This window comes from Nerophis ophidion, linkage group LG01, assembly GCF_033978795.1.
Source record: "Nerophis ophidion isolate RoL-2023_Sa linkage group LG01, RoL_Noph_v1.0, whole genome shotgun sequence".
Taxonomy (NCBI): domain Eukaryota; kingdom Metazoa; phylum Chordata; class Actinopteri; order Syngnathiformes; family Syngnathidae; genus Nerophis; species Nerophis ophidion.
Genome location: NC_084611.1, coordinates 46,252,528 through 46,265,317, shown reverse-complemented (window position 1 = coordinate 46,265,317; position 12,790 = coordinate 46,252,528). Strand labels below are relative to the sequence as shown.

Below are 12,790 nucleotides of genomic sequence, written 5' to 3'. Positions count from 1 at the left end.
AGGTGTGACTTAGTAGGATATGTACAGCCAGCAGAAAACATAGTGAGTTCAGATATCATAAGAACAAGTATATACATTAGAAATACATTTGATCCAGTCGGGTTTCAAAGTCCTCCACAGCACAAAGTCAGTGCTTCTAAAAGTAACTAACGATATCAAAATATGCCTCATTTGTTGTGATGTTTCTTGAACTATTTGGAAAAAAAGACATAAAAATAACTAAAAACTTGTTGAAAAATAAACAACTGATTCAATTATAAATATTTCTACAAATAGAACTAATCATCAACTTAAAGTGCCCTCTTTGGGGATTGTAATAGAGATCCATCTGGATTCATCAACTTCATTCTAAACATTTCTTCCCAAAAAAAGAAATCTTTAACATCAATATTTATTGAACATGTACACAAAAAATCTAGCTGTCAACACTGAATATTGCATTGTTGCATTTCTTTTCACAATTTATGAACTTACATTCATATTTTGTTGAAGTATTATTCAATAAATATATTTATAAAGGGTTTCTGAATTGTTGCTGTTTTTAGAATGTTTATAAAAAATCTCACGTACCCCCTGGCATACTTTCAAGTACCCCCAGGGGTACGCGTACCCCCATTTGAGAACCACTGCACTAAAACAACACCTCCAGGCAACTTCAACCCTAGACTAACACCCCCCCATCCCACCTCCCAGGACTGTAAATAATCAAATATAAATTATCACATGTATATACTTGTTGTTACGCTTTCTGAGCTCACAATGTCCACTGCTGGCTGTACATATCCTACCAAGTCACACCTACACTGTTTTAATGTCCATTTCTCACATGATATCATTGTTGATGACTGAAGTATGCATATATCAACCTTACCTGTGTTGTTATCTTTTAAGCTGCCTATTGTGTAGCACTTTAGCTCCCCCTGTGCTGAAGTTTAAATGTGCTTTATAAAGTTGATTGGTCATGTGTCCTTTCCAAATGTGGACGGAGTTTTGGTCACCTCACAATTTGGAGTGTCCCAATACTTTTATTTACCCATGCAGCTCTGTGCCCTCAGCGCCAGATGGATGCTTCCGGAAACTTCTACAACTACAGGACATCTCTGCGCGGCGCCACCCAGAGGTCACGGAGCGCCAGCAGCAGCAGGGAAAAGGTGAGGCCTGGAAGGTCATATTACCACAGCACTTTGTCCAGACCTGCACTAAGCTGTTATCATCCTGGGAACTTTTTATTGCTTTCATTCTACAATTAATATCATCTCCTCGGAAGGAGTCACAAAATAAAAGCATGTTTAAAGTCCTCATTATATATATATATATATACATATATATATATATATATATATATATATATATATATATATACAAATGAATTAAACAATAAATGAGGTCGTTAATATCATCTCGTAAAATAAAAGCATGTCAAAAGTCCTCATTATGGGAAAAAACAGTAGTACAGTATATACAATGTATATTAATGAATACAATTATAAAATATACTGTATAAACACATGTGTAAAAGAATGAATAAAAAAGCAATAAATGTCATTGTTAAAAAAAAATAAAACCGTAGCAAAATATATTTTTATATATAATTTAAAAAAAGATAATTAAAAATGATGAATGACACAAATTGTACAATCAAAAATTTGAAAGTATTTCACCACTGGAAATAAATCAACAATATGTATGCATTAAAAATGCATGATTTACAAAAATACTTCAAAATAATCTGTAATCTATAAATAGTAAGACTATGTGTTACGTCTTCGAGGGCGCATGGCTTCGATTGTTGTGTTCCTCAGCAACGCAGGAAGCAAGCAGAAGTAGCGTGGAGGTAAGATTAAGTATTTTTAATATAATTAAAGCAGCATCAACAAAATACAAACTGAGGACGCTAACAAGCGTGGAGCAAAACCAAAATGTCACCAAAGTGAAAACACGAGGAATGCTAGTCTATACAAACTTACTATTGCAAGGAGAAGAAACAGGAGAACGTAAATGTTGCCTTCAGCAAACATTGACTCAGCAACTATTGCTGGGTGACAGCACACTATAAAGAGAGGTGATGAACCAAAACACCTGGTGGGAACACTAATTGCAAAACTAAAACAGGTGAGGCGAATTAGTGCCCATGGAAACCGACAGTAAACAGGGAAAGAGGGTGCACCCAGGAAAGAGAATAACACAGAAAAACTACCAAACATAAATCATGCCATCACCGGGGTAACGGGTCATGACACTATGTTCAGTATTAATGATACAATTTCCCTTGTGGATCAATAACATTTGTCTCGTCTGATATTTCAACTCATGAAAAAGTGCATCAATCCAATAAAAAACAAATGAATCAAATATTTATACAACAAACACAAATATATATGTAAACACAAGTAGTCTTGTGATGTATATGTATGTATATATATATATATATATATATATATATATATATATATATATATATATATATATATATATATATAAACGTTGTGTTTCCCTCAGATGGTGGTGGTGCCCTTCTTCAGCCTGCTGGTGAAAGACATCTACTTCCTCCAGCAGGCGTGTGCCAGCCGCCTGCACAACTCACACCTCAACTTCCAGGTCAGAATCAGAATAGTTTTAATTGCCATTGTTTGAGAAGTGGTTCACAAAGTAGGAATTTGACTTGGTGCAACATAAAAGACAAATACCACAGAATAGGTAATAAGATGATCCTGTTCTTGTTCATGGGTCTGAAGGTGGGAGATGTGGGTCTGGATGGACCTGAGGGGAGTTTGATTCTACTTTTATTGTGAAGGCTTAATCTTGTTTCCTGCTGACATGTGCAGAAGTTGTGGGAGATGGTACTCTTATTGTGAAGGCTGAATCTTGTTTCCTGCTGACATGTGCAAAAGTTGTGGGAGATGGTGCTCTTATTGTGAAGGCTGAATCTTGTTTCCTGCTGACGTGTACAGAAGTTGTGGGAGATGGTACTTTTATTGTGAAGGCTGAATTTTGTTTCCTGCTGACATGTGCAGCGGTTGTGGGAGATGGTACTTTTATTGTGAAGGCTGTATCTTGTGACCTGCTGACGTGTGCAGAAGTTGTAGGGGATGGTACTTTTGCTGTGATGGCTAAATCTTGTTTCCTGCTGACATGTACAGAAGTTGTTGGAGATGGTACTCTTATTGTGAAGGCTGAATCTTTTTTCCTGCTGACGTGTACAGAAGTTGTGGGAGATTGTACTTTTATTGTGAAGGCTGAATCTTGTTTCCTGCTGACATGTGCAGAAGTTGTGGGAGATGGTACTTTTATTATGAAGGCTAAATCTTGTTTCCTGCTGACATGTGCAGAAGTTTTGGGAGATGGCACTATTATGGTGAAGGCTGAATCTTGTTTCCTGCTGACATGTGCAGACGTTTTGGGAGATGGTACTTTTAATGTGAAGGCTGAAGCTTGTTTCCTGCTGACATGTGCAAAAGTTTTGGGAGATGGCACTATTATTGTGCAGGCTGAATCTTGTGTCCTGCTGACGTGTGCAGAAGTTGTGGGAGATGGTACTTTTATTGTGAAGGCTAAATCTTGTTTCCTGCTGACATATGCAGAAGTTGTTGGAGATGGTACTCTTATCGTGAAGGCTGAATATTGTTTCCTGCTGACATGTGCAGAAGTTTTGGGAGATGGTAGTTTTAATGTGAAGGCTGAATATTGTTTCCTGCTGACGTTTGCAGAAGTTTTGGGAGATGGCACTATTATTGTGAAGGCTGAATCTTGTTTCCTGCTGACATATGCAGAAGTTGTGGGAGATGGTACTTTTATTGTGAAGGCTAAATCTTGTTTCCTGCTGACATGTGCAGAAGTTGTGGAAGATGGTACTCTTATTGTGAAGGCTTAATCTTGTTTCCTGCTGACATGGGCAGAAGTTGTGGGAGATGGTAATTTTATTATGAAGGCTAAATCTTTTTTCCTGCTGACATGTGCAGAAGTTGTGGGAGATTGTACTTTTATCGTGAAGGTTGAATCTTGTTTCCTGCTGACATGTGCAGAAGTTGTGGGAGATGGTACTTTTATTATGAAGGCTAAATCTTGTTTCCTGCTGACATGTGCAGAAGTTTTGGGAGATGGCACTATTATTGTGAAGGCTGAATCTTGTTTCCTGCTGACATGTGCAGAAGTTGTGGGAGATGGTACTTTTATTGTGAAGGCTTAATCTGGTTTCCTGCTGACATGTGCAGAAATTTTGGGAGATGGTACTTTTAATGTGAAGGCTGAATATTGTTTCCTGCTGACGTGTGCAGAAGTTTTGGGAGATGGTACTTTTATTGTGAAGGCTGAATCTTGTTTCCTGCTGACATGTGCAGAAGTTTTGGGAGATGGTACTTTTAATGTGAAGGCTGAATATTGTTTCCTGCTGACGTGTGCAGAAGTTGTGGGAGATGGTACTTTTATTGTGAAGGCTAAATCTGGTTTCCTGCTGACATGTGCAGATGTTTTGGGGGATTGTACTTTTATTGTGAAGGCTGAATCTTGTTTCCTGCTGACATGTGCAGAAGTTTTGGGAGATGGCACTATTATTGTGAAGGCTGAATCTTGTTTCCTGCTGACATGTGCAGAAGTTTTGGGAGATGGTACTTTTAATGTGAAGGCTGAATATTGTTTCTTGCTGACGTGTGCAGAAGTTTTCGGAGATGGTGCTTTTATTGTGAAGGCTGAATCTTGTTTCCTGCTGACATGTGCAGCGGTTGTGGGAGATGGTACTTTTATTGTGAAGGCTGAATCTTGTTTCCTGCTGACATGTGCAGAAGTTGTGCGAGATGGTATTTTTATTGTGAAGGCTGAATCTTGTTTCCTGCGGACATGTGCAGAAGTTGTGGGAGATGGTACTTCTATTGTGAAGGCTGAAGCTTTTTTCCTGCTGACATGTGCAAAAGTTTTGGGAGATGGTACTTTTATTGTGAAGGCTGAATCTTGTGTCCTGCTGACGTGTGCAGAAGTTGTGGGGGATGGTACTTTTACTGTGAAGGCTAAATCTGGTTTCCTGCTGACATATGCAGAAGTTGTTGGAGATGGTACTTTTACTGTGAAGGCTAAATCTGGTTTCCTGCTGACATGTGCAGAAGTTGTGGGAGATGGTACTTTTATTGTGAAGGCTAAATCTGGTTTCCTGCTGACATGTGCAGAAGTTTTGGGAGATGGTACTTTTAATGTGAAGGCTGAATATTGTTTCCTGCTGACGTGTGCAGAAGTTTTGGGAGATGGTACTTTTATTGTGAAGGCTGAATCTTGTTTCCGGCTGACATGTGCAGAAGTTTTGGGAGATGGTACTTTTAATGTGAAGGCTGAATATTGTTTCCTGCTGACGTGTGCAGAAGTTGTGGGAGATGGTACTTTTATTGTGAAGGCTAAATCTGGTTTCCTGCTGACATGTGCAGAAGTTTTGGGAGATTGTACTTTTATTGTGAAGGCTGAATCTTGTTTCCTGCTGACATGTGCAGAAGTTTTGGGAGATGGCACTATTATTGTGAAGGCTGAATCTTGTTTCCTGCTGACATGTGCAGAAGTTTTGGGAGATGGTACTTTTAATGTGAAGGCTGAATATTGTTTCCTGCTGACGTGTGCAGAAGTTTTCGGAGATGGTGCTTTTATTGTGAAGGCTGAATCTTGTTTCCTGCTGACATGTGCAGCGGTTGTGGGAGATGGTACTTTTATTGTGAAGTCTGAATCTTGTTTCCTGCTGACATGTGCAGAAGTTGTGCGAGATGGTATTTTTATTGTGAAGGCTGAATCTTGTTTCCTGCGGACATGTGCAGAAGTTGTGGGAGATGGTACTTCTATTGTGAAGGCTGAAGCTTTTTTCCTGCTGACGTGCAAAAGTTTTGGGAGATGGTACTTTTATTGTGAAGGCTGAATCTTGTGTCCTGCTGACGTGTGCAGAAGTTGTGGGGGATGGTACTCTTATTGTGAAGGCTAAATCTGGTTTCCTGCTGACATATGCAGAAGTTGTTGGAGATGGTACTCTTATTGTGAAGGCTGAATCTTGTTTCCTGCTGACATGTGCAGAAGTATTGGGAGATGGTACTTTTAATGTGAAGGCTGACTATTGTTTCCTGCTGACGTGTGCAGAAGTTTCAGGGAGATGGTACTTTTATTGGGAAGGCTGAATCTTGTGTTCTACTGACATGTGCAGAAGTTGTGGGAGATGGTACTTTTATTGTGAAGGCTGAATATTGTTTCCTGCTGACATGTGCAGAAGTTGTGGGAGATGGTACTTTTATTGTGAAGGCTGAATCTTGTGTCCTGCTGACAAGTGCAGAAGTTGTTGGAGATGGTACTCTTATTGTGAAGGCTGAATCTTGTTTCCTGCTTACATGTGCAGAAGTTGTGGGAGATTGTACTTTTATTGTGAAGGCTGAATCTTGTTTCCTGCTGACATGTGCAGAAGTTGTGGGAGTAGGTACTTTTATTATGAAGCCTAAATCTTGTTTCCTGCTGACATGTGCAGAAGTTTTGGGAGATGGTACTTTTATTGTGAAGGCAGAATCTTGTTTCCTGCTGACATGTGCAGAAGTTGTGGGAGATGGTACTTTTATTGTGAAGGCTAAATCTTGTTTCCTGATGTTATGTGCAGAAGTTCTGGGAGATGGTTATTTCAATGTGAAGGCTGAATAATGTTTCCTGCTGACGTGTGCAGAAGTTTTGGGAGATGGTGCTTTTATTGTGAAGGCTGAATCTTGTTTCCTGCTGACATGTGCAGCGGTTGTGGGAGATGGTACTTTTATTGTGAAGGCTGAATCTTGTTTCCTGCTGACATGTGCAGAAGTTGTGGGCGATGGTATTTTTATTGTGAAGGCTGAATCTTGTTTCCTGCTGACGTGTACAGAAGTTGTGGGAGATTGTACTTTTATTGTGAAGGCTGAATCTTGTTTCCTGCTGACATGTGCAGAAGTTGTGGGAGATGGTACTTTTATTATGAAGGCTAAATCTTGTTTCCTGCTGACATGTGCAGAAGTTTTGGGAGATGGTACTTTTAATGTGAAGGCTGAATATTGTTTCCTGCTGACGTGTGCAGAAGTTTTGGGAGATGGTACTTCTATTGTGAAGGCTGAAGCTTGTTTCCTGCTGACTTGTGCAAAAGTTTTGGGAGATGGCACTATTATTGTGAAGGCTGAATCTTGTGTCCTGCTGACGTGTGCAGAAGTTTTGGGAGATGGTACTTTTATTGTGAAGGCTAAATCTTGTTTCCTGCTGACATATGCAGAAGTTGTTGGAGATGGTACTCTTATCGTGAAGGCTGAATCTTGTGTCCTGCTGACAAGTGCAGAAGTTGTTGGAGATGGTACTCTTATTGTGAAGGCTGAATCTTGTTTCCTGCTGACGTGTGCAGAAGTTTTGGGAGATGGTACTTTTATTGTGAAGGCTGAATCTTGTTTCCTGCTGACATGTGCAGAAGTTGTGGGAGATGGTACTTTTATTGTGAAGGCTGAATCTTGTGTCCTGCTGACAAGTGCAGAAGTTGTTGGAGATGGTACTCTTATTGTGAAGGCTGAATCTTGTTTCCTGCTGACATGTGCAGAAGTTGTGGGAGATGGTACTTTTATTATGAAGGCTAAATCTTGTCGCCTGCTGACATGTGCAGAAGTTTTGGGAGATGGCACTATTATTGTGAAGGCTGAATCATGTTTCCTGCTGACATGTGCAGAAGTTGTGGGAGATGGTACTTTTATTGTGAAGGCTGAATCTTGTTTCCTGCTGACATGTGCAGAAGTTGTGGGAGATGGTACTTTTATTGTGAAGGCGGAATCTTGTGTCCTGCTGACAAGTGCAGAAGTTGTTGGAGATGGTACTCTTATTGTGAAGGCTGAATCTTGTTTCCTGCTTACATGTGCAGAAGTTGTGGGAGATTGTACTTTTATTGTGAAGGCTTAATCTTGTTTCCTGCTGACGTGTGCAGAAGTTTTGGGAGATGGCACTATTATTGTGAAGGCTGAATCTTGTTTCCTGCTGACATGTGCAGAAGTTGTGGGAGATTGTACTTCTATTGTGAAGGCTGAAGCTTGTTTCCTGCTGACATGTGCAAAAGTTTTGGGAGATGGTGCTTTTATTGTGAAGGCTGAATCTTGTGTCCTGCTGACGTGTGCAGAAGTTGTGGGAGATGGTACTTTTATTGTAAAGGCTAAATCTTGTTTCCTGCTGACAAGTGCAGAAGTTGTTGGAGATGGTACTCTTATTGTGAAGGCTGAATCTTGTTTCCTGCTGACATGTGCAGAAGTTTTGGGAGATGGTACTTTTAATGTGAAGGCTGAATATTGTTTCCTGCTGACGTGTGCAGAAGTTTTGGGAGATGGTACTTTTATTGTGAAGGCTGAATCTTGTGTCCTGCTGACATGTGCAGAAGTTGTGGGAGATGGTACTTTTATTGTGAAGGCTGAATCTTGTTTCCTGCTGACATGTGCAGAAGTTGTGGGAGATGGTAATTTTATTTTGAAGGCTAAATCTTGTTTCCTGCTGACATGTGCAGAAGTTGTGGGAGATGGTACTTTTATTGTGAAGGCTTAATCTTGTTTCCTGCTGACATGTGCAGAAGTTGTGGGAGATGGTACTTTTATTATGAAGGCTAAATCTTGTTTCCTGCTGACATGTGCAGAAGTTTTGGGAGATGGTGCTTTTAATGTGAAGGTTAATCTTGTCGCCTGCTGACATGTGCAGAAGTTTTGGGAGATGGCACTATTATTGTGAAGGCTGAATCTTGTTTCCTGCTGACATGTGCAGAAGTTGTGGGAGATGGTACTTTTATTGTCAAGGCTAAATCTTGTTTCCTGCGGACATGTGCAGAAGTTGTGGGAGATGGTACTTTTATTGTGAAGGTTATATCTTGTTTCCTGCCGACATGTGCAGAAGTTGTGGGAGATTGTACTTTTATTGTGAAGGCTGAATCTTGTTTCCTGCTGACATGTGCAGAAGTTGTGGGAGATGGTACTTTTATTGTGAAGGCTAAATCTTGTTTCCTGCTGACGTGTGCAGAAGTTGTGGGAGATGGTAATTTTATTGTGAAGGCTAAATCTTTTTTCCTGCTGACATGTGCAGAAGTTGTGGGAGATGGTACTTTTATTGTGAAGGCTTAATCTTGTTTCCTGCTGACATGTGCAGAAGTTGTGGGAGATGGTACTTTTATTATGAAGGCTAAATCTTGTTTCCTGCTGACATGTGCAGAAGTTTTGGGAGATGGTACTTTTAATGTGAAGGCTGAATTTTGTTTCCTGCTGACGTGTGCAGAAGATTTGGGAGATGGTACTTCTATTGTGAAGGCTGAAGCTTGTTTCCTGCTGACTTGTGCAAAAGTTTTGGGAGATGGCACTATTATTGTGAAGGCTGAATCTTGTGTCCTGCTGACGTGTGCAGAAGTTGTGGGAGATGGTACTTTTATTGTGAAGGCTAAATCTTGTTTCCTGCTGACATATGCAGAAGTTGTTGGAGATGGTACTCTTATCGTGAAGGCTGAATCTTGTTTCCTGCTGACATGTGCAGAAGTTGTGGGAGATGGTACTTTTATTGTGAAGGCTAAATCTTGTCGCCTGCTGACATGTGCAGAAGTTGTGGGAGATGGTACTTTTATTGTGAAGGCTAAATCTTGTTTCCTGCTGACATGTGCAGAAGTTTTGGGAGATGGTACTTTTAATGTGAAGGCTGAATATTGTTTCCTGCTGACGTGTGCAGAAGTTTTGGGAAATGGTGCTTTTATTGTGAAGGCTGAATCTTGTTTCCTGCTGACATGTGCAGAAGTTGTGGGGGATGGTACTTTTATTGTGAAGGCTAAATCTTGTTTCCTGCGGACATGTGCAGAAGTTGTGGGAGATGGTACTTTTATTGTGAAGGCTAAATCTTGTTTCCTGCTGTCATGTGCAGAAGTTGTGGGAGATGGTACTTTTATTGTGAAGGCTAAATCTTGTTTCCTGCTGACATGTGCAGAAGTTTATGGGAGATGGTACTTTTATTGTGAAGGCTAAATCTTGTTTCCTGCTGACATGTGCAGAAGTTGTGGGAGATGGTAATTTTATTTTGAAGGCTAAATCTTTTTTCCTGCTGACATGTGCAGAAGTTGTGGGAAATGGTACTTTTATTGTGAAGGCTGAATCTGGTTTCCTGCTGACATGTGCAGAAGTTTTGGGAGATTGTACTTTTATTGTGAAGGCTGAATCTTGTTTCCTGCTGACATGTGCAGAAGTTTTGGGAGATGGCACTATTATTGTGAAGGCTGAATCTTGTTTCCTGCTGACATGTGCAGAAGTTTTGGGAGATGGTACTTTTAATGTGAAGGCTGAATATTGTTTCCTGCTGACGTGTGCAGAAGTTTTCGGAGATGGTGCTTTTATTGTGAAGGCTGAATCTTGTTTCCTTCTGACATGTGCAGCGGTTGTGGGAGATGGTACTTTTATTGTGAAGGCTGAATCTTGTTTCCTGCTGACGTGTGCAGAAGTTGTGCGAGATGGTATTTTTATTGTGAAGGCTGAATCTTGTTTCCTGCGGACATGTGCAGAAGTTGTGGGAGATGGTACTTCTATTGTGAAGGCTGAAGCTTTTTTCCTGCTGACATGTGCAAAAGTTTTGGGAGATGGTACTTTTATTGTGAAGGCTGAATCTTTTGTCCTGCTGACATATGCAGAAGTTGTTGGAGATGGTACTTTTACTGTGAAGGCTAAATCTGGTTTCCTGCTGACATGTGCAGAAGTTGTGGGAGATGGTACTTTTATTGTGAAGGCTAAATCTGGTTTCCTGCTGACATGTGCAGAAGTTTTGGGAGATGGTACTTTTAATCTGAAGGCTGAATATTGTTTCCTGCTGACGTGTGCAGACGTTTTGGGAGATGGTACTTTTATTGTGAAGGCTGAATCTTGTTTCCGGCTGACATGTGCAGAAGTTTTGGGAGATGGTACTTTTAATGTGAAGGCTGAATATTGTTTCCTGCTGACGTGTGCAGAAGTTGTGGGAGATGGTACTTTTATTGTGAAGGCGAAATCTGGTTTCCTGCTGACATGTGCAGAAGTTTTGGGAGATTGTACTTTTATTGTGAAGGCTGAATCTTGTTTCCTGCTGACATGTGCAGAAGTTTTGGGAGATGGCACTATTATTGTGAAGGCTGAATCTTGTTTCCTGCTGATATGTGCAGAAGTTTTGGGAGATGGTACTTTTAATGTGAAGGCTGAATATTGTTTCCTGCTGACGTGTGCAGAAGTTTTCGGAGATGGTGCTTTTATTGTGAAGGCTGAATCTTGTTTCCTGCTGACATGTGCAGAAGTTGTGCGAGATGGTATTTTTATTGTGAAGGCTGAATCTTGTTTCCTGCGGACATGTGCAGAAGTTGTGGGAGATGGTACTTCTATTGTGAAGGCTGAAGCTTTTTTCCTGCTGACATGTGCAAAAGTTTTGGGAGATGGTACTTTTATTGTGAAGGCTGAATCTTGTGTCCTGCTGACGTGTGCAGAAGTTGTGGGGGATGGTACTCTTATTGTGAAGGCTAAATCTGGTTTCCTGCTCACATATGCAGAAGTTGTTGGAGATGGTACTCTTATTGTGAAGGCTGAATATTGTTTCCTGCTGACATGTGCAGAAGTATTGGGAGATGGTACTTTTAATGTGAAGGCTGACTATTGTTTCCTGCTGACGTGTGCAGAAGTTTTGGGAGATGGTACTTTTATTGGGAAGGCTGAATCTTGTGTTCTGCTGACATGTGCAGAAGTTGTGGGAGATGGTACTTTTATTGTGAAGGCTGAATATTGTTTCCTGCTGACATGTGCAGAAGTTGTGGGAGATGGTACTTTTATTGTGAAGGCTGAATCTTGTGTCCTGCTGACAAGTGCAGAAGTTGTTGGAGATGGTACTCTTATTGTGAAGGCTGAATCTTGTTTCCTGCTTACATGTGCAGAAGTTGTGGGAGATTGTACTTTTATTGTGAAGGCTGAATCTTGTTTCCTGCTGACATGTGCAGAAGTTGTGGGAGTAGGTACTTTTATTATGAAGCCTAAATCTTGTTTCCTGCTGACATGTGCAGAAGTTTTGGGAGATGGTACTTTTAATGTGAAGGCTGAATATTGTTTCCTGCTGACGTGTGCAGAAGTTTTGGGAGATGACGCTTTTATTGTGAAGACTGAATCTTGTTTCCTGCTGACATGTGCAGAAGTTGTGGGAGATGGTACTTTTATTGTGAAGGCTAAATCTTGTTTTCTGCGGACATGTGCAGAAGTTGTGGGACATGGTACTTTTATTGTGAAGGTTATATCTTGTTTCCTGCTGACATGTGCAGAAGTTGTGGGAGGTGGTACTTTTATTGTGAAGGCTAAATCTTGTTTCCTGCTGACATGTGCAGAAGTTGTGGGAGATGGTGCTTTTATTGTGAAGGCTAAATCTTGTGTCCTGCTGACGTGTGCAGAAGTTGTGGGAGATGGTACTTCTATTGTGAAGGCTAAATCTTGTTTCCTGCTGACATATGCAGAAGTTGTTGGAGATGGTACTCTTATTGTGAAGGCTGAATATTGTTTCCTGCTGACATGTGCAGAAGTTTTGGGAGATGGTACTTTTATTGTGAAGGCTGAATCTTGTTTCCTGCTGAAATGTGCAGAAGTTTTGGTAGATGGTACTTTTAATGTGAAGGCTGAATATTGTTTCCTGCTGACGTGTGCAGAAGTTTTGGGAGATGGTACTTTTATTGTGAAGGCTGAATCTTGTTTCCTGCTGACATGTGCAGAAGTTGTGGGAGATGGTACTTTTATTGTGAAGGCTGAATCTTGTTTCCTGCTGACATGTGCAGAAGTTGTGGGAG

General features: G+C 40.6%; 1 protein-coding gene across 23 annotated transcripts in view; it reads left to right on the top strand.

Annotated features, from left to right (window-relative positions):
- rasgef1ba (RasGEF domain family, member 1Ba) overlaps positions 1 to 12,790 on the top strand; it is an 89,451-nt gene that overhangs the window by 41,707 nt on the left and 34,954 nt on the right. For 18 of the 23 annotated variants that reach the window (XR_009807337.1, XM_061904968.1, XM_061904969.1 and 15 more), the window contains 2 exons: positions 1,056 to 1,151; positions 2,500 to 2,598. Coding sequence is in view for 17 of the 23 variants with exons in the window: in XM_061904968.1 (XP_061760952.1) it covers positions 1,056 to 1,151; positions 2,500 to 2,598 (195 nt within the window). In the remaining 6 variants the exon portion in view is untranslated. Of the gene's footprint in view, positions 1 to 1,041; positions 1,152 to 2,499; positions 2,599 to 12,790 lie in introns of all 23 variants that reach the window. The other 5 variants (XR_009807349.1, XR_009807351.1, XR_009807345.1 and 2 more) reach the window with 1 other exon arrangement.